The following is a 25,334-nucleotide window of genomic DNA, read 5'->3' as shown; positions in this document are numbered from 1 at the left end:
CAAACATACCCTTGTAAAACTGACCATCCTATCGATCCTCGACTTTGGCGATGTCATTTACAAAATAGCCTCCAATACCCTACTCAACAAATTGGATGCAGTCTATCACAGTGCAATCCGTTTTGTCACCAAAGCCCCATATAATACCCACCATTGCGACCTGTACGCTCTCGTTGGCTGGCCCTCGCTTCATACTCGTCGCCAAACCCACTGGCTCCATGTCATCTACAAGACCCTGCTAGGTAAAGTCCCCCCTTATCTCAGCTCGCTGGTCACCATAGCATCTCCCACCTGTAGCACACGCTCCAGCAGGTATATCTCTCTAGTCACCCCCAAAACCAATTCTTTCTTTGGCCGCATCTCCTTCCAGTTCTCTGCTGCCAATGACTGGAACGAACTACAAAAATCTCTGAAACTGGAAATCTCCCTCACTGAATCTCCCTCACTAGCTTTAAGCACCAACTGTCAGAGCAGCTCACAGATTACTGCACCTGTACATAGCCCACCTATAATTGTAGCCCAAACAACTACCTCTTTCCCAACTGTATTTAATTAATTTATTTATTTTGCTCCTTTGCACCCCATTATTTTTATTTCTACTTTGCACATTCTTCCATTGCAAAACTACCATTCCAGTGTTTTACTTGCTATATTGTATTTACTTTGCCACCATGGCCTTTTTTGCCTTTACCTCCCTTCTCACCTCATTTGCTCACATTGTATATAGACTTGTTTATACTGTATTATTGACTGTATGTTTGTTTTACTCCATGTGTAACTCTGTGTCGTTGTATCTGTCAAACTGCTTTGCTTTATCTTGGCCAGGTCGCAATTGTAAATGAGAACTTGTTCTCAACTTGCCTACCTGGTTAAATAAAGGTGAAATAAATAAAAAATGGTAGTGTTTGGATTCGGTCTTGTGTCAGATAAACTGTTGTGTATGTGTACTCACTCCCCTTTGGTCTAATCATTTCCTCATCTTTAAACGGTTCCCTTTCAATTGCTACCATGGTTATGCATTTCATATTTCTTCTGAAGAAACATTTCATTTTAGCCCTATCCATATAGACCAATTCCCACAAGCATAAAGGGTTCAAAAGGCTTCGGAAGTTTGTAATCTTCCCTTTGAAATTACCCACTTGATTTTCCCTTATGAAAAATGTATTAACCCTTACAAAAATGTCCATTAATTATAATCCACATAATAATTCACATTTCCTGTTGCTGCAGGGTTATTTTCCATGTGTAGTTTAGCAGAGATGACCTGGGATGTATTGAGATTTTTCTAACTATTATTGTGCAGCAGATTTTTGAAAGCCATTCAGTTCAATTTGGTAGGCAAAAGCACAATAAGTTACCTCTGCAATCAGGTCTACAGTGCCTATAGAAAGTTTACCACCCCCTTGGATTTCTTCACATTTTATTGTGTTTCAAAGTGGGATCAAAATGGATTTAATTGTCTTTTTTTATCAATGATCTACACAAAATACTCTAATGTCAAAATTTTTAAAATATGTAAAAGATTAATAGAAAATAATACCTTGATTAGATAAGTATTCACCCCATGAGTCAATACATGTTAGAAGCACCTTTGGCAGCGATTACAGCTGTGAGTCTTTCTGGGTAAGAGCTTTACACACCTATATTGTGCAATATTTACTTATTAGTCTTTTCTAAATTCTTCAAGCACTGTCTAGGTGTTAGGGATCGTGGGTAGACAGCAATTGTCAAGTCTTGACATAGATTTTCAAGCATATTTCTGTCAAAACTGTATCTTGGCTACTCAGGAACTTTCACTGTCGTCTTGGTAAGCAACACCAGCGTAGATTATATCACTAGCCACTTTAAACAATGCTACTTAATATAATGTTTACATACCCTACATTATTCATTGTGTATGTATATACTGTACTCTATATCATCTACTGCAGCTTTATGTAATACATGTATCACTAGCCACGTTAAACTATGCCACTTTGTTTACATACCCTACATTACTCATCTCATATGTATATACTGTACTCGATACCATCTACTGCATCTTGCCTATGCCGTTCTGTACCATCACTCATTCATATCTTTATGTACATATTCATTATCCCTTTACACTTGTGTGTATAAGGTAGTAGTTTTGGAATTGTTAGGTTAGATTACTCGTTGGTTATTACTGCATTGTCGGAACTAGAAGCACAAGCATTTTGCTACACTCGCATTAACATCTGCTAACCATGTGTATGTGACCAATAAATGTTATTTGATTTGATTTGAAGCAACACCAGCGTAGATTTGCCTTTGTGTTGTAGGTTATTGTCCTGCTGAAAGGTGAATTCCTCTCCCAGTGTCTACGGTAAAGTAGACTGAAGCATGTTTTCCTCTATAATTTTGCCTGTGCTTAGCTCCATCCCGTACCTTTTCATCCTGAAAAACTCCCCTGTCTTTGCCGATGTCAAGCATACCCATACCATGATGCAGCCACCATCATGCTTGAAAGTAAGGGGGCAGTTACTCAGTGATGTGTTGGATTTGGCCCAAACGTAAGGCTTTGCATTTAGACCAAAAAGTGTATACCTTTGCCATGTATTTTGCAGTATTACTGTTGTGCCTTGTTGCATGTATGTTTTGGAATATTTTTAGTCTGTATATTTGCATTCTTCTTTTTACTCTGTAATTTAGGTCATTATTGTGGAGTCACTACAATGTTGTTGATCCATCCTCAGGTTTTCTTCCATCACAACCATTGAACTGTGTGGTTTAATTATTAACTTGACCATGCTTAAAGATATTTTCAGTGACTGATTTGTTATTGTTACCCATCTACCAATCACTGCCCTTCTTTATGAGGCTTTCGAAAAGCTCCCTAGTCTTTGTGGTTGAATCTGTGCTTGAAATTCAATACTTGACTGAGGGACATTACAGATAGATGTTGTATGTATGTATGGGGGACAGGGGAAGGGGTAGTCATTCAAAAAACATGTCAATCCCTATTATTTCACACAGATTGAGTCCATAGAACTTATTATGTAATTTGTTAAGCCAAATGTTGCTTCTGAACTAATTTAGGCTTGCCTAAACAAAGGGGGTGAACACTTATGCAATAACTATATTTTAGTTATTTAATTATATTAACTTCTAGAACTTTGTAGAATTTATTTTCACATTATGGAGTATTTTGCATAGAACAATGACAAAATGTTTCAATTAAATGTATTTCAATCCCACTTTGTAACATAATGTGAAAAATGTTTAAGACTTTCTATAGGCACTGTGCCTGTTATAGAATATTGCAAAACTGATGATGTTGAGTGCAACCTTGGTTAGAAAAACAAGCAAAAGGAAGCAGGAAGCTCACAGAGTTGCTGTGCATCGGAGAGATTAATGTGGCTGCCAGAGACATAGTTTCAAAGAGTTATTTTGGTGTGGCTTCACTGGACATGAGCCCTTCAATAGTAGTAAGAGATCACCATGTGGCTTCAGAGTTGGGATAGGATGAGGTCAGAGGTGGCATAAGCAGCAATTACTCTCCCAATCTGTTTACATAGCTGATGGAGATGTGTTTTTATGGTTTTTGATTAATGATGTCATTTTGTTGTTGTGTTTGAAGTTTTTGCTGTTGTTTTTCACTTCATCAATACAGTTTTACCCTTTTCACCAGAACACAGGGACCATGCATCATCCTTAAGCACTTTGCTAAATAGTCATTACACACAGTCAAAGGATGAGGATCTAGACCACAATGAGAGAGTGCAAAACAGACTAGAGAACAGACTCCCAGGGCTGTGTGAAGTGCTGCAGAGCAGAGAGGAGGCATGAGGTAAAAAAACCACAGCAGATGATGTTTGTGAGATGAGTGCAGAGATAAGGCCACCAGCGTGTGGTTTCATAGGGGGAGGCGGGCCAGGCTGCTTGGTTCCTTTAGAACTCTGGAGAGTGAGGTGTGTGCCAACCAGGCTTTACGGAGGATTGCAGAAAATGGTGTGCAGCTAGGCAAGTGTTGACTAAGCTTTCACCCTTCTCATAACAATCTCCCCTCACTCAGGTATCAAGTGTAGTGCATAGGGGTATAGTACAAAGCATGGTCAATTAGTTATAGCCAGCTTATTATGAAAACAGCCAGAAACAATTGCTTTTGGTTGTTTAGTAAATTAGACAATGTCCATTTAAATAATGTATTTTTTAAGCTGAAAAAAAAAGTTCTTTCAGAACATGTATGCAAGTTATCTCCTTGAGCCTGCTTTGTAGTAAACCCCTTAGTAATCTCTCATGGACAGAGGTGGCCCCTCAACATGAACAGTGCAAGAGCCAGTGAGTGTAGAGAGGAATAGGATTCTTTCCCTTCGCCCACAGGTTTTTCTCATCTTTCTTCTACACCAAACCCAGCATCACAACCACAGCAGCCACCCACAGATGCATTCGAGACCTCACACCAACATCTACCCTCCGCCCACGAGCACCCGCAGTTACCAACACCTCCACACACACACACACTCGTCCCTCACCTTCCCTCAAATCCTTCTTCACAATATGAAAGATCTAGGGTATTTTACTCTCTCTACTGTTAATTTATTTATTTTTTAAATCCTACTGTTAAATCATTATAAACACGTTAGTCAAAATATATATTTTCATAAGTGCAGTTTGGTGCTACTGTACATATTATAGTTTTAAAGTTGAAAGTTTGATGTTAGACAAGAAGCCATTTGAATGTTGCTTACATCACCTACTTTTTAATGTCAGGAAAATGTGAGGCATTTTAATGAATACATTTCTACATTGTCCTTAAGCACCACTGTGTACACAGTGAAGCCAATAGACCACAGGTCTTACCAGCTTGTGCTGAACTCTCTTGGCTGGGATCTTCTAAGAACTTGCAATGGATCAGAAGCATAAATAGTGAATAATAACTAAAAGGGGCATTCCAAACCATATTAAATTCAATTGAAAGCCAGAAAACTAATACAAATGAAAAGTTGATTTCCAAAGTGCTATATCCACAAATGTTTAGCATTTGTGTTTTTTCATCAAAAATAATTGCTTGGGGGTACTTGTGTGTGTACTGTTTTTTAGATTTTTTATTAATAGATTTTTTAAATCCATTGTTTAGCTGGAATTGAATGTTCGTATCCTGTATATTTGACAGTGATATGTAGTCTCACCTAGTTGTCTTAAAATTAATGCACTTACTGTAAGTCACTCTGGATAAGAGCATCCACTAAATGACTGACAAAAAAATATTGACGTCACAAATGTAACATTTAGCATTTCTTTATTATAAATGTAGCTACTGGTTACATTTGGCTGTGTAAAACCTAGCAGTACTACTTATTTCTCTGAGAGTGAGGCACATATATTGCATATTGCAAAAAAAAACAGGATTATTTGACTCTCTGAAATGAAACCATCAAGTGATTTTAAACAAATACATGTCTGTCATTGAACAACCCCATGCCATGTAGATAGTGAAAAACCACACCGATCTCTATAATACATTTTTTAAACAATAAAAGCTAATTTACCAACATTTCAGAAAATTGATATATAAACTCAGCAAAAAAAGAAACAGACCTTTTTCAGGACCCTGTCATTCCAACGATAATTCGTAAAAATCCAAATAACTTCGTTGTAAAGTGTTTAAACACTGTTTCCCATGCTTGTTCAATGAACCATAAACAATTAATGAACATGCACCTGTGGAACGATCGTTAAGACACTGACAGCTTACAGACGGTAGGCAATTAAGGTCACAGTTATGAAAACTTAGGACACTAAAGAGGCCTTTCTACTGACTCTGAAAAAAAAAGAAGATGCCCAGGGTCCCTGCCCATCTGCGTGAATGTGCCTTAGGCATGCTGCAAGGAGGCATGAGGACTGCAGAAGTGGCCAGGGCAATAAATTGCAATATCCGTACTGTGAGACGCCTAAGACAGCGCTACAGGGAAACAGGACAGACAGCTGATCATCCTCGCAGTGGCAGACCACGTGTAACAACACCTGCACAGGATCGGTACATCCGAACATCACACCTGCGGGACAGATACAGGATGGCAACAACAACTGCCTGAGTTACACCAGGAACGCACAATCCCTCCATCAGTGCTCAGACTGTCCGCAAAAGGCTGAGAGAGGTTGGACTGAGGGCTTGTAGGCCTGTTGTAAGGTAGGTCCTCACCAGACATCACCCGCAACAACGTCGCCTAAGGGCACAAACCCACCATCGCTGGACCAGACAGGACTGGCAAAAAGTGCTCTTCACTGACGAGCCACGGTTTTGTCTCACCAGGGGTGATGGTCGGATTCGTGTTTATCGTTGAAAGAATGAGCATTACACCGAGGCCTGTACTCTGGAGCGGGATCGATTTGAAGGTGGAGGGTCAGTCATGGTCTGGGGCGGTGTCACAGCATCATCGGACTGAGCTTGTTGTCATTGCAGGCAATCTCAACCCTGTGCATTTCAGGGAAAACATCCTCCTCCCTCATGTGGTAGCCTTCCTGCAGGCTCATCCTGACATAACCCTCCAGCATGACAATGGCACCAGCCATACTGCTCATTCTGTGTGTGATTTCTTGCAAGACAGGAATGTCAGTGTTCTTGGCCATGATTACAGACACCTGTGTCTTTTGACACTACATAAACAAGTCATCCCGCAGTGTTTGTGATTATACCCTGATGAAGACAGCTTGGCTGTCGAAACGTTGGTGAATTAAATTTTTGCATCTGAGCTCCTAGAGTGTGCTCTCTTTTATTTTCAAGTTTTCTACTCCGCTAGCCACACTTCTAGAGTGTTCTGCCATGGCCAGCGAAGAGCCCGGATCTCAATCCCATTGAGCACGTCTGGGACCTGTTGGATCGGAGGGTGAGGGCTAGGGCCATTCCCCCCCAGAAATGTCCAGGAACTTGAATGAAGGTGCCTTGGTGGAAGAGTGGGGTAACATCTCACAGCAAGAACTGGCAAATCTGGTGCAGTCCATGATGAGGAGATGCACTGCAGTACTTAATGCAGCTGGTGGCCACACCACATACTGACTGTTACTTCTGATTTTGACCCCCCCTTTGTTCAGGGACACATTATTCTATTTCTGTTAGTCACATATCTGTGGAACTTGTTCAGTTTATGTCTCAGTTGTTGAATCTTGTTATAGTCATAGAAATATTTACACGTTAAATTTGCTGAAAATAAACGCAGTTGGCAGTGAGAGGACGCTTCTTTTTTTCTGAGTTTAGCATTTTGGAATAAAACTCTTCAATCTGAAGTGTAAAAGCGCAGAAAAAAAACGTGCTGAATTCAGAATACCCCAAAAGTTTTCCATAACAGGGAAATGGTTAACAGAGTAAGGGGTTTTCCTTTCCTGTCACATTACAGGACACATTGGTCATATCACAAATGCAATGGAACCTTGTCATTGTAATACTGAAACCTGTTGAAACAAGCATAAATGTTAAGTCATTCTCACAACATCCGGTAATGGGAAATGGTTTGAACATTTCTACAAACTTTGTGGTAAGTGCTCCTTTTTCTCAAACTCTTGTTCAATGATAAGGTTAGTGTTGAGTAAGATGAGTATGTTCTGGCCTCATTTGAAACCAAAACAGTTCATTTGTGTAGACAGGAAGTGTTTTGTATTGGTTACTGGTTTGTTTTTCTCTTCATGGTTGTTGGTACAATAGTAGGAAGAATATATTCTTGTTAAATGCATGTATGTCTCAGGTTGTTTCACAACAGCAAAGAAATCTGAACATTATTCCAATGTTCAAATGACCAGATCCTTACTCTATTAAAAAAGTGTTTGAATGAAAAAGGTTATATATTCTTCTGTCTGTGTAAATATAGTATACAAGGTGTAGCAAGCCTTGCTCAAGCCTTGCTCATATTCTAATGCTAAGAGCACTGCTTGAGTTGGCATCCCCCACCTCCACAAGCAATTCTCAGAAATTCTCTCATAAGAATGTGATCTGGTGCCATGGCAAAAACCCAGATAAAACTTGAAAGGCTGAGCCCCATTATATCCCTTAGAATAGTGTGCTCATAATATGATAATAATAATCTTTAAATTAGAGTTAGGGTTATCCTGCCCATTGCTGAAACATTTACCCGACAATTGTTACAGAGGCACAAAGATCATACCCCCAAGACATGCTATAGCTCTCACCATTACCGATAACAGGGAAGGTTAGCATTCTTTGGGAGGTTTGATATTTATGCCTCTGTAACTTTCTCACTCATTATTATTCATGAGTTATTCATGATTATCCGTAATCATGGTAGCATGCATATTAGAAGTGTTCTAAAACATATTATATTCTTGGGCACGACATAATCTGAAACACTACCAAAACAAACTGCAAATGCATCCAACAAGTTTGTAGAGTCACAAGCTTGATATAGTCATTCTGTGCTATGAATATGGGACCAAATACTAAACATTTGACTACTTTAATAAAGATATAAGAGAATTTGTCCAAATACTTATGACTAGATACATAAAGTGCTTTCATTCCTGAACAGCTTTTCATTTCTAAACAGCTTTGGCTGTAACTAATGGGGATTCTAATAAAATACTAATACTATTATATGTGAAAATACCCTAAAATAAAAGGTGACATCTTTGTACTGTCGCCCCAAAACCTCAGCCAATGTCACTGAGTAAGAATGCAATAAGCAGATCCAATCTTGAATAGATAATTCAATTTCTCTCTCTCTTTATCCCTCCCTCTCTCTCTTCTCTCTCTCTCTCTCTCTCTGTGTGTGCGTGTGTGTGTCTCTCCTCCCTTCCTTCTGCTCTCCTCTGTCATATTTATACTGACAGTTCAATGAGACAGCGGAGACATTTTGAGTTCCTTATGCGTGTGTGTGCCAGGGTCTCACCTCTGTATCTGGGGGCACTACATCGTACATTAGTGTGACTGCTTTGTGAGAAATGGCATACAGCCTATGGATTGCCTTACTCATGCTCCCGGTTCTGGTACACTCTCAAAGTGGAGAAGAATTGGTTGACAATGGTGAGCTGCCATTCCTCTTTAAGAGTTCTATTTAAATGATTTACTGATTTAATTGTGCATTATTTGTGTCCAACACAGTGATGGTGCAACATTAACTGTTCATTCTCATTCTGTACCAAAATGTATTTGACAAAAGGTTTGCTGCTCTTGACCCCATTCAAAACACTGAAATTGTTTTGTTTAGTTTCCTTTCCTTTCCCTTCCAGAACCCAGAATACTCTGCACCTCTCATCTCAGTGTCTCGGCAGCAAACAGCCTAACCTGCCACCTTGATGATGACACCGATGATGATGATGAAATGGAGGACATAAAAGTCATGAGTCTTTGGTAATAAACCTCCTAGAAGACCACTGAACATCAGTTGTGTTAGTTAGGAGCTTATACAAACACAAAGGACAAATATCATGGGTGGAAGAACACCCTTACTGCATATTCAGATATCCAGATGTGTAAAATCCTCAAATAGATTAAGAAATGATTTATTGATAATGTGATTTTATTAACATTATGTTTACAGCTACACAGATGACAAAAAGCAACGCTGTTTGAAAGAGAAGGGGAATAATGTCACATTTACGGACCTGGACACTCTGCAATCGTATAATCTCACCGTTCAATTAAAACGAGGTGGCACATTTTGGAAAACAATGAGTTTGAAAAAAATAAGTAAGTTATCATAATTTCATACCTTCTCACCCTATGGTTTGAATGAAAGTAACATGAGGGATTTTTACATGACAGATATCAATTGATAGCCCTTAGTTGGCACTTGCATCAATTGCCCTTAACACTTATCTTGTCTTTCTTGTCGATCTTTATGTTTCAGTTAAACCCAGGAGTCCTTGGGTGGTGAACGCCACATTTCTGAGGAGCTCCAACCGGGCTCTTATATACATTGGGAATCCATACCTGAAGGATTACCTGAAACCCAGCAATCAACTGTTCCAACTTCGCATCTGGAGTGTCAAAAATACTCTGGTACAATTGCCAAAAGCCAATTTTTCTTGGATTTGTGGATACAAAAGCTTAATTATATTACCATAATTTCCATATCATTGAATCAGAATAGGCAGAATCTACCACACACTCAAAACTGATTAGTGAAGGTGCAGGAAGCAAAATGCAAAACTGGAGAAACAGGAAAAAGTCTCTGCACACTTCCAGCCAGATTTATTTTAATAGAGGCTAAGCTTTCGGTCAGTTGACCTTCCTCAGAGAATATCATTCAATTGAGGCTGTACCGAGGGCAAAAGTTGTTGCAACTAAATATTAGGAAGGTGTCTTATTGTCTTGTTCTTCTTTTACGGTGTACCCTGTTCAAAGGTTAAAAACATAACCTATCAGCCTCTGATCATTGAGGGGGACGAGTACCTCCATAAGAACACAGAGTATCATGTCAAGGTTCGAGCCAAGCCAAGCGGAGGGTACTTTGATGGCAGTTGGAGTGAGTGGAGCGCCTCTATCAGTTTCAGCACCAACACAGGTATTTTTTATTTTTTTATTTTTTTATTTCACCTTTATTTAACCAGGTAGGCTAGTTGAGAACAAGTTCTCATTTGCAACTGCGACCTGGCCAAGATAAAGCATAGCAGTGTGAGCAGACAAAAAAGAGTTACACATGGAGTAAACAATTAACAAGTCAATAACACAGTAGAAAACAAAGGGGGAGTCTATATACAATGTGTGCAAAAGGCATGAGGAGGTAGGCAAATAATTACAGTTTTGCAGATTAACACTGGAGTGATGAATGATCAGATGGTCATGTACAGGTAGAGATATTGGTGTGCAAAAGAGCAGAAAAGTAAATAAATAAAAACAGTATGGGGATGAGGTAGGTGAAAAAGGGTGGGCTATTTACCAATAGACTATGTACAGCTGCAGCGATCGGTTAGCTGCTCAGATAGCTGATGTTTGAAGTTGGTGAGGGAGATAAAAGTCTCCAACTTCAGCGATTTTTGCAATTCGTTCCAGTAAAAAAGGACATGTATCTAAAAAGCATAGCATGATATCTGGACTGTGCAGTTAGGTGGAAGTGATAGCGCAAGGTACAGGAAATGTGAGTCACATGCATCATCTCTCTCCCACTTCCCTACAGAGACAGACGTGCAGGTGCTTTCCTATTCTCTCATCGTGCCCATTGCTTCTCTGCTGTTGGTTACTTTGGCAGTTGGTATTTTCTGGAGAAAACAGTGAGTATCAAATTGATCTCCTTTTCCTCTGCACATCATATTTTGTGTGTATGTGTGCATGTCCTCCATGTCATCCTCTGGATGTCTCTCTGTCCTCACAGAATACATTCCTTCATATGGCCAAGCATTCCACATCCCAAACACACACTTCTCCAGATCCCCCAGACCTATGAGCCAATGAAGGTAAGTCCTCTGATATGCACTAGACAGTGAACGATAATGGCCATAATAAGTTATGAGGATATTGTTTTATTCCATCACTTTCCTTTGACACAGCATGGCCCACCTGTGAGCTTTAACCCAGAGGTGTTCAGTGACCTCAACATCCAGCTGGTGGAGCCGGACAAGGAGCAAGACCTTACCTCCCTACCCCCTGACTCTGACTCCCATCGACTCGCTGAGGTCAAAGATCAATACCTCATTCAAGAGCGTGATGGGGATACGATGTCCTGCCATACCACCAGTAGTGGAGGGTCGGAGACGATACTGCTTAGGTGTGAGTCCCCAGGAGTGCACCTCAACTGTGGGGCGAGGAGCAGTAGGAACAGTGGCTCCACCGTGGGGATCCTGGATCTGAGGAGTGACTTTGAGAGCGTGGAGACAGACGACAGTGATGGTAACATTGGTCCTGAGGGGCTAGGTGCTACTCAGCAAGGAGGCAAGGATGAGGCTTATGTCACCATGTCTAGTTTCTATCAGATCCAGTGAGAGAGAGATGGAGAGAGACAGACAGAGAGGGAGCGAGACAGACAGACGGAATTATCTATTCAAGATGAATTATAGCTGCTTATTACATTCTTACTCTGAGTGACTTTGGCTGCTTTTATTTGAAGTCTATTTAATTCACCGTGACTCAAACTGACTATCCACTGACCCCCAGTATCACGAGACTAGCAGAACTCAATGCACATGTTATTTACAAATGATAGGAGACAGAACAGGAAACATCCTCATTGTGTTTGTTTGGTTTTGTGTTAATTTGTTGCTAGTTGATAAGAAACAAGACAAGGGAGGACTTAAACAACTTGAAATACAACGCTGCACCTCCCTTATTATCCTTTCTGTGTTTTCACATCCCATACTATATTAACCCCGTCGGTATACCGACGAGCCACCATGACACCTTGGCGTTATACATACTGCTGCTTCATATCACAGAGATACTCTTTACCATGACAACAGCTGCTAAATAAACGTAGGGCTCTATTCAATCCATATTGCGGAAGTTCAGTGTTACAGCATGAATGAAATATAAAGGTAATGTTCCTGCGTTATCGGAGACTGCATTCATGGTAAACGTTGCATACGTCGGCTCAATCGGAAATTAACCTTCAATTTCTATTGCGCAATATGTTACACTTCAGTGATATGGATTGAATAGAGCCCCTAGAATGTCAATTCTTCAGGGTTTAAACCCTTATACATATTCTATACATAATTTAATCACAGCTTATGTGTTTGTTTGTCATTATGTTGAATTTTTTTTGCACATAAGTGATTGTATTTCCTGCACAGTTACCAGTATGTTATTTTTTTTACACTGACTTAGATGTATTATAGTATTATACTAACATATATACATCATAGTTTTCAATGCAGAACGCGTTATTATTTTCTTGAACACTTTGTGAGACTTTAGCAGAGCATTAAACATAAAGTCATCATCGGCAAATTACTGCTTTGTTTTTATTTTACTGTACGATCCGGTATTTGTATATTTTAATCTGACAAATGTGACAACATTATCTGTGTAGAAATTACCACGTTGTTACATTTTGTGTTTAACATTTTTATTAAACAGATTAATTCCACAAACAAATGTAGTTGTATCATTTCCTCTGCTTTCATCATCTCCTGAAATGACTGTACTTATCAGTCTTTATGATTTCCCGTGTCTTTATAAAGATATATCTAACATTGGAACTGTGGACCACAGATGTACAGATACATCACATTTCAATTTCTACTATACAGAATATTGGTTGTTTTTGGAGAAAGTGACTGTATAATTAAAATACATATTTTCACACAGAACTAAATATTTACAAGTCATTCATAATAATATAATAATATATTAATAATTTGCATATCATTGGGACATTATTAATATTCGGTGTCAACATGATTTCTATAATTAAATATTTGTTTAAGAAGGCACCTTGAAAAACTGTCCATCATAAATCATCAACTTAAAACTCACAATTTCCATGCATTTTTCATCATGAGAATGAAATAGACATCACTATCGATGGAGGCGCTGACTCCGCAGTAGTAGTTGAGAAACTCCTCCATGGTGACCTGCAGAAGGGAAGGATGTCAGACAGACAGCACTCCCTGAACCAGCCCACACCTTCAGTGTCAGATAGAGACAGAAACTCAACATAACCCTGATCAGGCTGAAAACTAAAAACCAGAGGTGAATGGGACAGACAATGTTGTGGGAGAGTTGAGTGTGTCACAACCTTTTGTTTCCTCATCAATACTTGTTCTTCAGTGCAGATTCAGACATTTTCAGCTAACATCTAAATGCTTAGTTAATCTTGCGACTAAGGTACAATATCTAACCAGAGAAAAACAAAACTTTGACATTTGCTGGCTGAAAGTGAGAAACAGCTCCACCAAGCTACCAGTTCTACTATAATTGTACTGCTAAGAAACATACATGTTGCACTGTAACAGTTTGACAGCTCTGACAATTTGACAGCTTTGAGAAATAGGCCTAAAAACTCAAAATGGCTAAGAGCAGTGTAAACACCATGAGGACAGCCCTAAAGAATTGAATGTAGAGAGTTACACCCCACTAAACTACTGCATCTAGAAAGACAAGTGAAAAGATATACCATGACATCTACCGTGGTAACACTATATTTGGATAGTCCCAAGTAGATGGTTTGTAGATGTTCAGTAGATGTTGAATAATTGTCACATTTCAAATAACTATCAACTAACCCTTACCTTAACTCTTATCCTAACCCTAACAATTACACTAACCCTCATTCTAAACCTAACCGTAACCTTAGCAAGCAGTTTCTTATCGCTTGTTGATAGTATGCCCATCTGTAGATCATGACTATCCAAATAAAATGTGATCCATGTCCCAGGATTAAGTGCTCTTTAGTCTTTACCCTAAACATTGACTCAAGAAGACATTAGTGAATACGTTTCCAGGCACTTTTCATCATGATAATGAAGTAGATATCCATATCAATGGAGGATCTCACGCCTGTATAGCAATTCATACTCTTCTTGTGTGACCTAATATGTTCCAGAAATAAGACATGATATGAAACAGTTTGAGATGGTTCCACAGATATGCAGTATTGTAAATGTCAGGAGCCTAAGAAATGTCTCATGCGTCCAGATAATCTCATTCATATCTGACCGAATAATGTACAGGCTGTAAGTTTAGCAGTATAGGTTTACACTACAGTAGAGGTGGACGATAGTAAGACCCAGAGGAGGCTGGTGGGAGGAGCTATAGGAGGACAGGTTCATCGTAATGGTTTGAATGGAATAAATATGACGTTATCAAACCCATGACTTTTTAAAATGTTTTATAATAATTATAATAATAAGTAAGATATACATGGCAGAGAATTAATCAAGCTAGTCATCTTGATTACTTTCTTATGTCATTCTCTCTGGCACCAAAAGTTTAAAAAGTGTTGATGGGGACAGAATGCGGTCAGACCATCAGATAATTGGCATATACATTACTCTTACAGAATTTCCACATGGCGAGGATATTGGAAATTGAATCAAAGCTTACTGCATTATAACTTGTTATTAACTAGGACAGAAGAATTTATAACGGACTTTTCCGACATAACATAGGTACAGCAGATCCCCTTATTGTATGGGACACTTATAAATGTGCCTTTAGAGGCCATGCAATTCAGTAGTCATCTATAACACAAAAGCAATTTAGGTCAAAAGAGTCCATATTAACACAGGAAATGGAAGGACAAACAGTAAAGATAGATAGCAATAAAAACTGTACCATAAGAGGCTCAGAGCAAGTTAGAGGAAAAAGAAAAAAGAAATGGAGGAACTTATTCAAGAAAGATCAAGTGTAATATATTATAAAAATAAAGTGAACTGGATGGAATATGAAAAATAATTTGGTGCATTTTTCCCCAATCTTCAACATAAAACTGCTACCAAAATAAATGTACTGAAACTTGTCACTCATGAGTCACTCATGATCCACCGAATGATATTTTGAAAGAGGAAGTGAAGTACTTTAAGCATATGTTTTCATTTCAGTCTCCTCCATCTCCACTAACTGAAGCTAAATCTATGGATTTGTTCCTATTAATAATATAAAATTAACATCTGTACAAAAAGACTCATGTGAAGGCCAAATTACAGAGGAGGAACTTCTTGATGCAATTAAAGCCTTTAAGTCGGGGAAAACTCCAGGGCTGGATGGCATAACAGGGGAGGAATAGCAAACTTGTTTGATATACTCAGAGGACCATTATTAGCATGTTTTAACCACTGCTATATAAATGGTAGATTATTGGACACTCAACAAGAAGGTCTGATTTCAATATTACTGAAACAGGATCCAGGTGGTATATACAGTGGGGCAAAAAAGTATTTAGTCAGCCACCAATTGTGCAAGTTCTCCCACTTAAAAAGATGAGAGAGGCCTGTAACTTTCATCATAGGTACACTTCAACTATGACAGACAAAATGAGCAAAAATAATCCAGAAAATCACATTGCAGGATTTTATATGAATTTATTTGCAAATTATGGTGGAAAATAAGTATTTAGTCAATAACAAAAGTTTATCTCAATACTTTGTTATATACCCTTTGTTGCAATGACAGAGGTCAAACGTTTTCTGTAAGTCTTCAAAGTTTTCACACACTGTTGCTGGTATTTTGGCCCATTCCTCCATGCAGATCTCCTCTAGAGCAGTGATGTTTTGGGGCTGTTGCTGGGCAACACAGACTTTCAACTCCCTCCAAAGATTTTCTATGGGGTTGAGATCTGGAGACTGGCTAGGCCACTCCAGGACATTGAAATGCTTCTTACGAAGCCACTCCTTCGTTGCCCGGGCGGTGTGTTTGGGATCATTGTCATGCTGAAAGACCCAGCCACGTTTCATCTTCAATGCCCTTGCTGATGATGGAAGGAGGTTTTCACTCAAAATCTCACGATACATGGCCCCATTCATTCTTTCCTTTACATGGATCAGTCGTCCTGTTCCCTTTGCAGAAAACAGCCCCAAAGCATGATGTTTCCACCCCCATGCTTCACAGTAGGTATGGTAGGTATGGTGTTCTTTGGATGCAACTCAGCATTCTTTGTCCTCCAAACACGACGAGTTGAGTTTTTACCAAAAAGTTATATTTTGGTTTCATCTGACCATATGACATTCTCCCAATCTTCTTCTGGATCATCCAAATGCTCTCTAGCAAACTTCAGACGGGCCTGGACATGTACTGGCTTAAGCAGGGGGACACGTCTGGCACTGCAGGATTTGAGTCCCTGGCGGCGTAGTGTGTTACTGATGGTAGGCTTTGTTACTTTGGTCCCAGCTCTCTGCATCACCGTTCTTGTGATCATTTTGACCCCACGGGGTGAGATCTTGCGTGGAGCCCCAGATCGAGGGAGATTATCAGTGGTCTTGTATGTCTTCCATTTCCTAATAATTGCTCTCACAGTTGATTTCTTCAAACCAAGCTGCTTACCTATTGCAGATTCAGTCTTCCCAGCCTGGTGCAGGTCTACAATTTTGTTTCTGGTGTCCTTTGACAGCTTTTTGGTCTTGAGTTGGAGTTTGGAGTGTGACTGTTAGGAGGTTGTGGACAGGTGTCTTTTATACTGATAACAAGTTCAAACAGGTGACATTAATACAGGTAACGAGTGGAGGACAGAGGAGCCTCTTAAAGAAGAAGTTACAGGTCTGTGAGAGCCAGAAATCTTGCTTGTTTGTAGGTGACCAAATACGTATTTTCCACCATCATTTGCAAATAAATTCATTCAAAATCCTACAATGTGATTTTCTGGATTTTTTTTCTTCTCATTTTGTCTGTCATAGTTGAAGTGTACCTATGATGAAAATTACTGGCCTCTCTCATCTTTTTACGTGGGAGAACTGAGCTGACTAAATACTTTTTTGCCTCACTGTATAAAGCTCCAGTCCATTTAAAAAAATGGAGGCCTTACACTTCAGTGTTGTGATGCAAAAATTATAGCTAAATGCTTAGCGCATAGAATTAAAAAGGTTTTGTCAGATATTATTCATCCTAATCAGACAGTTTTTTTTTACATGGACGATACATTGGAGATAATATAAGACAAGTACTGGAAACAATAGAACAATATGAAATATCTGGGAAACCAGGCCTGGTTTTCATAGCTGACTTTGAAAAGGCTTTTGATAAAGTACAACCGCAGTTTATATACAAATGCTTGGAATATTTCAACTTTGGAGAATCTCTTATAAAATGGGTTAAAGTATTCGCGCCCATGCTCTGTTGTAACCGGCCGCGACCGGGAGGTCCGTGGGTGCGACGCACAATTGGCCTAGCGTCGCCCGGGTTAGGGAGGGTTTGGCCGGTAGGGATATCCTTGTCTCATCGCACACCAGCGACTCCTGTGGCAGGCCAGGCGCAGTGCAAGCTAACCAGGGTTGCCAGGTGCAGTGCAAGCTAACCAAGGTTGCCAGGTGCAGTGCAAGCTAACCAAGGTTGCCAGGTGCAGTGCAAGCTAACCAAGGTTGCCAGGTGCACTGTGTTTCCTCCGACACATTGGTGCGGCTGGCTTCCGGGTTGGATGCGCGCTGTGTTAAGAAGCAGTGCGGCTTGGTTGGGTTGTGTATCGGAGGACGCATGGCTTTCAATCTTCGTCTCTCCCAAGCCCGTACGGGAGTTGTAGCGATGAGACAAGATAGTAGCTACTAACAATTGGATACCACGAAATTGGGGAGAAAAAGGGGTAAAAATAAAAATAAAATAAAAATATTTTTAAAATGGGTTAAAGTTATGTATAGTATCTCTAGGTGTAAAATAGTAAAGTTTTAATCTGTCAAGAGGAGTAAAACAAGGTTGTCCACTATCGGCACACCTATTTATTATTGCCATCAAAATGTTTGCTGTTAAAATTAACAACAATAAGGGATTAGAAATCCATGGCTTAAAAACAAAGGTGTTTTCATGTTTCATGTTTCATGTTTTCTTTTAAATCTACAAATATAATCCTTCCACAGCCTCTTAGAGGATCTAGATACTTTTTCTAACCTCTCTGGATTAAAACCAAATTCTGATAAGTGCACTATATTACATATTGGATTACCATGTAGTTTACCAATAAAATGGTCTGACGGGGATGTGGACATACTCGGTATACATATCCTGAAAGAAATGATCTCAGTCCAATACATTTTAATAGAAAGTTAGCAAAAATAGATAAGATCTTGCTACCATGGAAAGGAAAATACCTGTCTATTTGTGGAAAAATCACACTGATTAACTCTTTATTCATATCACATATGACCTATTTGTGTATGGTTTTGCCTAGCGACCTGCTTTTTAAATTATATGAACAACAATATTCATTCATTGTAATGGCAAGTCAGACAAAATTAAAAGGGCCTTTTTATATAATGAATATGAATTCTGATGGCAGAAATGATTAAATATTAAAGCATTAGAACTCTCACTAAAGGCATCAGTCATACAAAAGTTATACTTAAATCCAAAATGGTTCTCTAGTAAATTAGTAAGAATGTCTCACCCCATGTTCAAGAATGGCCTTTTCCCCTTTATCCAGATTACAACCGTTTACTTTCGGTTATTTTAAAATTAAATCTCCAAAATATTGTTATTTTTTAGACAAGCCATAGAAAGTTGGTTGCAATTTCAGTTTAATCCACCTGAAAAGACAGAACAAATAATACAACAATGTTGTGGTTAAACTGAAATACACTAATTGATCAAAAAAACAAAAATTTTCAATAACATACAAAAATATATAATCTTTGTAAATTATATCATAAATGGGACTGGTGGAGTTATTTCTTTGCAACTCTGCCTAGAAGGCCAGCATCCCGGAGTTGCCTCTTCACTGTTGACGTTGAGACTGGTGGTTTGAGGATACTATTTAATGAAGCTGCCAGTTGAGGACTTGTGAGGCGTCTGTTTCTCAAACTAGACACGCTAGACACGCTAATGTACTTGGCCTCTTGTTCAGTTGTGCACCGGGGCCTCCCGGAGTGGTACACAGCGTTGTACAAGATCTTCAGTTTCTTGGCAATTTCTCACATGGAATAGTCTTCATTTCTCAGAACGAGAATAGACTGACGAGTTTCAGAAGAAAGTACTTTGTTTCTGGCCATTTTGAGCCTGTCATCGAACCCACAAATGCTGATGCTCCAGTTATTCAACTAGTCTAAAGAAGGCCAGTTTTATTGCTTCTTTAATCAGAACAGTTTTCAGCTGTGCTAACATTATTGCAAAAGGGTTTTCAAATGATATATTAGCCTTTTAAAATTATCAATTTGGATTAGCTAACACAACGTACCATTGGAACACAGGAGTGATGGTTGCTGATAATGGGCCTCTGTTCGTCTATGTAGATTTTTTTTTTTAAATCTGCCATTTCCAGCTACAGTAGTATTTTACAACAATAACAATGTCTATACTGTATTTCTGATCAATTTGATGTTATTTTAATGGACAAAAAGTTGTTTTTCTTTCAAAAACAAGGACATTTCTAAGTGACCCCAAACTTTGGAACGGAAGTGTTTATTTACCCCAAAAATATATGGGAGATTGGAAATGATGCAGACAATTACATTGATGGAAGCACCAATCAATCCGCAATATTAAAGCTGATCCACCCCATAAAAAAAAACACATTTGATTCCATTCCATCCGTTACAATGAGCCTGTGCTCCTATAGCTCCTCCCACCAGCCTCCTCTGATAAGACCACTATAACCTCTATCCAACATTTCCATATTTTACAACCCCAAGGCCTGAAAGTGACCAGGTCAGTATGGTGTAATGTTATCAGTATTACCTTTCCGTCCTTGTCGTAAGGAGAGTCGAAGCTGTCCAGGAATTTGCGGAATACTTGCTCCTCTGTCCACTCCCCGTTTTGATATTTGGGGTGGTACTTGGCATTGTAAACCCCACTCAGATCTTCAATAGTGATCACCCCGTCACCAGTCTTATCCAGTTTCCTAAAGGCCTGCATGATCACCTCCTTCCTGGCATTGGACATCGGGGGCTGTGATCATAACCAGGACAACCAGAAATAATGGACAAAATTCAGATTAAAGAAGTATGATCAAATGTATCATGTAATTCAGAGGCTTACCCCTACCACTCATATTTACCCTGAGAGTGAGGAGAAATTCATCAAAGTCAATGAGTCCACTGTTGTCCCGGTCAAAACGTTGAAACATTGTCATGGCCTCATCTTTATCAATGAGGACACCGTAGTCATTAAGCCCCTTCATAAACTCCTTCACATCCAATGTACGGTTGTTGTCATCATCCATTATCCTGAATGTTCTGACAGACAAACCATTGAAGAAGAAAAAATATATAAATGGGTGCCAGTTGAAGAAAATAATAAGTTTCTTGGAGTTTACATTGTCAAAACAATCCTTGCATCTTAGAAGCCAATCTAGAGCTGTCTTCTTGACAGGATTGCCTATAGTACAATGTTTGATCAATCACTACTGCTACTATATCAAACATTTGATGTTGATGACCTGGGCAACACATCACTTGATACAGAACCATTACCTGTGCCATTCACATAAGAGTATACTAGTCTCTCTCTCACCTGCCCAGACCCTTGATGCCAGAAGAGCCTCGTGCGAGACACTGCATCCTCAGTCGGTCCACAGGGTCTGTGCAAACAGACAGCTGTTTTTTGGCATTCACCGCCATCTCCCGATCATGTCGTGACGTCCCTGCCATGATAACTGCAGTCTGCAGGCAGGTAATCAATTTGCATCACTGATTTGCATGCATACAGTGCGATTTGATGCCGAAAACATACACATTTTAGTGATGTATAGTACAGTTTTTGAGTGATGTTGTAGACAAAGATAAATTAAGCATAATGCTAGAGCTGTGTGACAAAGCAGGGCCAGCTCTAGCCTTTAGGGGCCCTAAGCAAGATTTGGTTGGGGGCCCTCCCACCTTGCTGCAAAACATTTTAGTGGCCCCCCTCAACAGCAGAGAGATAAAAAAAAGTGCAATTCTAAACATGTTGCCATTGGGCAGAAACAAAATGCAGCAATTTCATAAAATGTCATGCAATTCTACTCATTTTGCCATGGGGCAAACAGAAAATGATTCAGTTTCACAGCTAATTTCCTGTAATTTGATCCATTTTACCAATGGGGTGGAGAACTCATTTAGCAGTTTTAAAGCTAACTTCCTGTAATTATACACATTTTGCCATGACTTATGACATGTTATGATATCTGAGTGAGAATTACTAACAAAATCAATGGGGGCTCCCTGGAGGTCAGGGCCCTGTGTGCCTGGTTGGTATTTGGCCATGATTACTTCAAGTTTAGATAGCTGGCTAGACGAACTAAAAACCTAAAAATGGTTAGCTGGCAAGGCTAATTGAGTAATGTTCAGTGTCTGACATAACAAGAGAAAAACCACTGAATGATGTTCAACCAAAATTCTAAATGGCACCTGGTGCATTATCCTATTCTTACTCTCAATAGTAAGTTGAGACCCCGACTGAGTTCATAAAAGAAAAAAATATATTTTTGGCGGGGGCCCTAAGCAACTGTTTATGTCGCTTGTGCCTGGAGATGGCTCTGTGACAAAGCCTTAGGGAACATGTGTCAAACTCATTCCACAGTAGGCTGAGTGTATGCAGGTTCACTCCTCCCTTGCACTTGTTATTTTATTAGGATCCCCATTAGCTGTTGCGAAAGACCATGAAGCTGGGGTTCACACAGAACATTACATAATACAGGACATTAATTGATAAGATCAGCTCAAGGACATAATTACATTAAAACAAATGTAAGTCACACATACCTTACATATCAATACATACACACAAAATATCTTGGTCAATTGATGAATTAAGGTCACTAATTAGTCAAGAACTCCCTTCACCTGATTGTCTAGGCCTTAATTGAAAGGAATTAACTAAAACCTGCAGACACTTGGCTCTCCATGGAATAAGTTTGACACCAATGCCCAAACTCGTTTGTTCTACATATTTATATATGAACCTTCCAAAACGTTAAATCCTGCTGAACACGTCCCTGGCGCTTGCTAGCTGAACGGTCAACCTAACCTAGCAAGTATCTTGCATTATGACCGTACTTACAATAAAGTCTGACTGTATACATTTAGATAATTAGATTCCTAAATACCACACGTTTTTTCGAGTTTGTTTGCTACTTTATCTGTAGAGGCGAGAAACTTACCTTACAAATTTGTAAAGCAACCTGTAGCCAACTGTCAAACAACACAAACAAAGATCAGCGGCTCCTCTCCCCACCTGCGTTACAGTTTCCATAGAAATGCGGGCTTGCCTTCTCGACCTTGTTCCAGGTCGCCTACTGTAGATTATAGGCACAGGGTCTGCTCCGACTGACTTGCATCATAAATAACTGATCATTATTTGTAGATCGGTCAGTCACAATTTCCCCATGATACATTACGGGTTTGATCCTCTATTACACAGCCAGAGTTTCTAAACAAAGATACTAGACCATCATTGTTCTAGGCGCTGCAGTCCTACCCAGGTCAGGGCAAGCCAGCCAACAAAGATAGAAATACAGTGTTCCTTATTGTAATGTAAGGTTACTCAAGTGCACCAAAAGTGCCCCTGATCCTGGCTATACTTTGCCAGTCCTCTCCACAAAATATGTTGAGCCGAATACATCATTTAAGGATGCTTTAGTTTATTTCTTTGCACAACAGTGGTATAATACATGCTATTTTAGTCTAAATATTACATTTAAAAAGAGGACCAACACCAGGGTTTAATAAATTAAAACATTCCAGCATCAGAGTACATGTGCAGGGAAAATGAAATAAAGAAAAACCAAACATCTTCACCAAAATCAGTGTGAGGTTACCTATCAACAACATATATACAAAAGTATGTGGACACCCCTTCAAATTAGTGGATTCGTATATTTCAGCCACGCCCATTGCTGACAGGCGTATAAAATCAAGCACACAGCCATGCAATCTCAATAGACAAATATTGGCAGTAGAATGGCCTTACTGAAGAGCTCAGTGACTTTCAACGTGGCACGGTCATAGGATGTTGTTGTTAAGTGGAAATGTTTAGGAGTAACAACACAATGTTATAGGCCACACAAGCTCACAGAAAGGGACCGCTGAGTGCTGAAGAGCGAAAAAAATAGGGTCCTCTGTTGCAACAGTCACTACTGAGTTCCAAACTGCCGCTGGAAGCAACATCAGCACAATAACTGTTCGTCAGGAGCTTCATGAAATGGGTTTTCATGGCAGAGCAGCTGCACACAAGCCTAAGATCACCATGTGCAATGCTAAGCATTGGCTGGAGAGGTGTAAAGCTCATCACCATTGGAGTCTGGGAGCAGTGGAAATAAATAGTTTGTCGAGATCGGTGTGAAAGAATTTGACTGGCCTGCACAGAGCTCTGACCTCAACCCCATCAAACACCTTTGAGATAAATTGGAACGCTGACTGCGAGCCAGGCCTAATCACCCAACATCAGTGCCTGATCGCACTCATGCTCGTGGCTGAATGGCAGCAATATTCCAACCAGTGGTGGGAAAAATTACCATAGAGTAAAAGTAGATACCTTAATAGAAAATTACAAGTAAAAGTCAACCAGTAAAATATTACTTAAGTCTAAAAGTACTTGGTTTTAAATGTAAAAAAATAAGTATAAATAATTTCAAATTGCTAATATTAAGCAAACCAGATGGCACAATTATTTTTTTAAATTTACGGATAGCCAGGGGCACAGTACAACATGCAGACATAATTTACAAACAAAGCATGTTTAGTGAGTCCGCCAGATAAGAGGCAGTATGGATGACCAGGGATGTTCTATTGATACGTGTGTGAATTGGACCATGTTCCTGTCCTACTAAGCATTCAAAATGTAACGAGTGCAAAGTAAATTATTTCTTTAGGAATGTAAGTGAAGTAAAAGTTGTCAAAAATATAAATAGTAAAGTAGATACCAAAAAACAACTTAAGTAAAAATACACTTACTGGTTCCAACATCTAGTTGAAAGCCTTCCAAGAAGAGTGGAGGCTGTTATAGCCTCAAGGGGGAGGGGGGACTAACTCCATATTAATGCCCATGATTTTGAAATGAGATGTTCGACGAACATGTTTCCACATACACTACATGACCAAAAGTATCTCAATAACACTACACGTCTGTATAATTCATTAGGAACTTTACTTTAAAGATGCAGTCCAGGATCTTAAGCACAACAAATTTTGGAACATATTGTATTCATAACATACATACATTACAACAAAAAATACAAAATCTGAATGTAACATACAAAATGGATGACAAAATTGGATGACGTAGTACACAAACTGGGACCTGTTTAACTTGGGCGAACCACTTTCAAAACTAGTGGCTGAAATTATACAAAAGTTGGGGAGCATCAATTTAATTAATTTCTTACTTTTTACAAAAAGAGATTGTAAGGAGTTCAAGGGGCATCTAACCTGACAAGACTATTTTTTAGCCCATGGTTACCAGTGACCTTAACAGATGCAGTTAAATTCATTTAGAATAAATAGCATGTTGTACATGTGTTGACCTTTGTCTGCTAGATTAATAGAACCATATAATACAATTTTAAATTGAGAGCATCATTAACAAATACACAGAGATGGGGGACTGGTTAAATCTAAAATATTATTTACAACAGATTACAATTTAACACGATTTTATAATAATTGTCCAACTCCTTCAAAATGGTGAATACCATGCATTTAACCTGCATGCTTCTGACCATTTTTACCTGAATTCCTCATCCAACCAAGCTCATACAGTTACAGTAGTTTCAACTTGACACAATCTGAAGTCATATTTCTAGGACAATGTATTTCAGTGGCACAATGACCTGTGGTTTCGCAGTACCTTCCAACAAGACCTCTTGAACAATGTAAGA

At 39.2% G+C, this 25,334-nt stretch overlaps 2 protein-coding genes across 3 annotated transcripts; one reads left to right on the top strand and one right to left on the bottom strand.

Moving 5' to 3' along the window:
• Positions 1-8,721: 8,721 nt before the first annotated feature.
• On the top strand, positions 8,722-13,003 carry LOC109892482 (interleukin-7 receptor subunit alpha). 2 transcript variants are annotated; one of them, XM_031826362.1, is made up of 8 exons: positions 8,722-8,995; positions 9,202-9,322; positions 9,513-9,661; positions 9,822-9,973; positions 10,319-10,478; positions 11,091-11,184; positions 11,286-11,367; positions 11,461-13,003. In XM_031826362.1, the coding sequence occupies exons 1-8, from the start codon at positions 8,914-8,916 to the stop codon at positions 11,890-11,892; spliced, it is 1,272 nt and encodes a 423-aa protein (XP_031682222.1). In that variant the 5' UTR covers positions 8,722-8,913; the 3' UTR covers positions 11,893-13,003. The 2 variants fall into 2 exon arrangements, with proteins under 2 accessions (XP_031682222.1, XP_031682223.1); XM_031826363.1 differs by having other exon boundaries at positions 8,772-8,995; positions 9,180-9,322.
• LOC109892483 (calcyphosin-like protein) lies at positions 12,958-22,907 on the bottom strand. Its single transcript, XM_020485046.2, has 5 exons — positions 22,620-22,907; positions 20,996-21,144; positions 20,541-20,718; positions 20,222-20,431; positions 12,958-13,482 (listed from the first exon to the last, which is right to left on the bottom strand). Exons 2-5 carry the CDS (start codon positions 21,130-21,132, stop codon positions 13,381-13,383), a joined length of 627 nt encoding a protein of 208 aa, XP_020340635.1. The 5' UTR covers positions 21,133-21,144; positions 22,620-22,907; the 3' UTR covers positions 12,958-13,380.
• Between the last annotated feature and the right edge of the window lie 2,427 nt (positions 22,908-25,334).

Source organism: Oncorhynchus kisutch, linkage group LG6, assembly GCF_002021735.2.
Source record: "Oncorhynchus kisutch isolate 150728-3 linkage group LG6, Okis_V2, whole genome shotgun sequence".
In the NCBI taxonomy this organism is placed as follows: Eukaryota; Metazoa; Chordata; class Actinopteri; order Salmoniformes; family Salmonidae; genus Oncorhynchus; species Oncorhynchus kisutch.
Note: the sequence above shows the minus strand (reverse complement) of the source record. Positions and strands in the feature narration are given on the sequence as shown.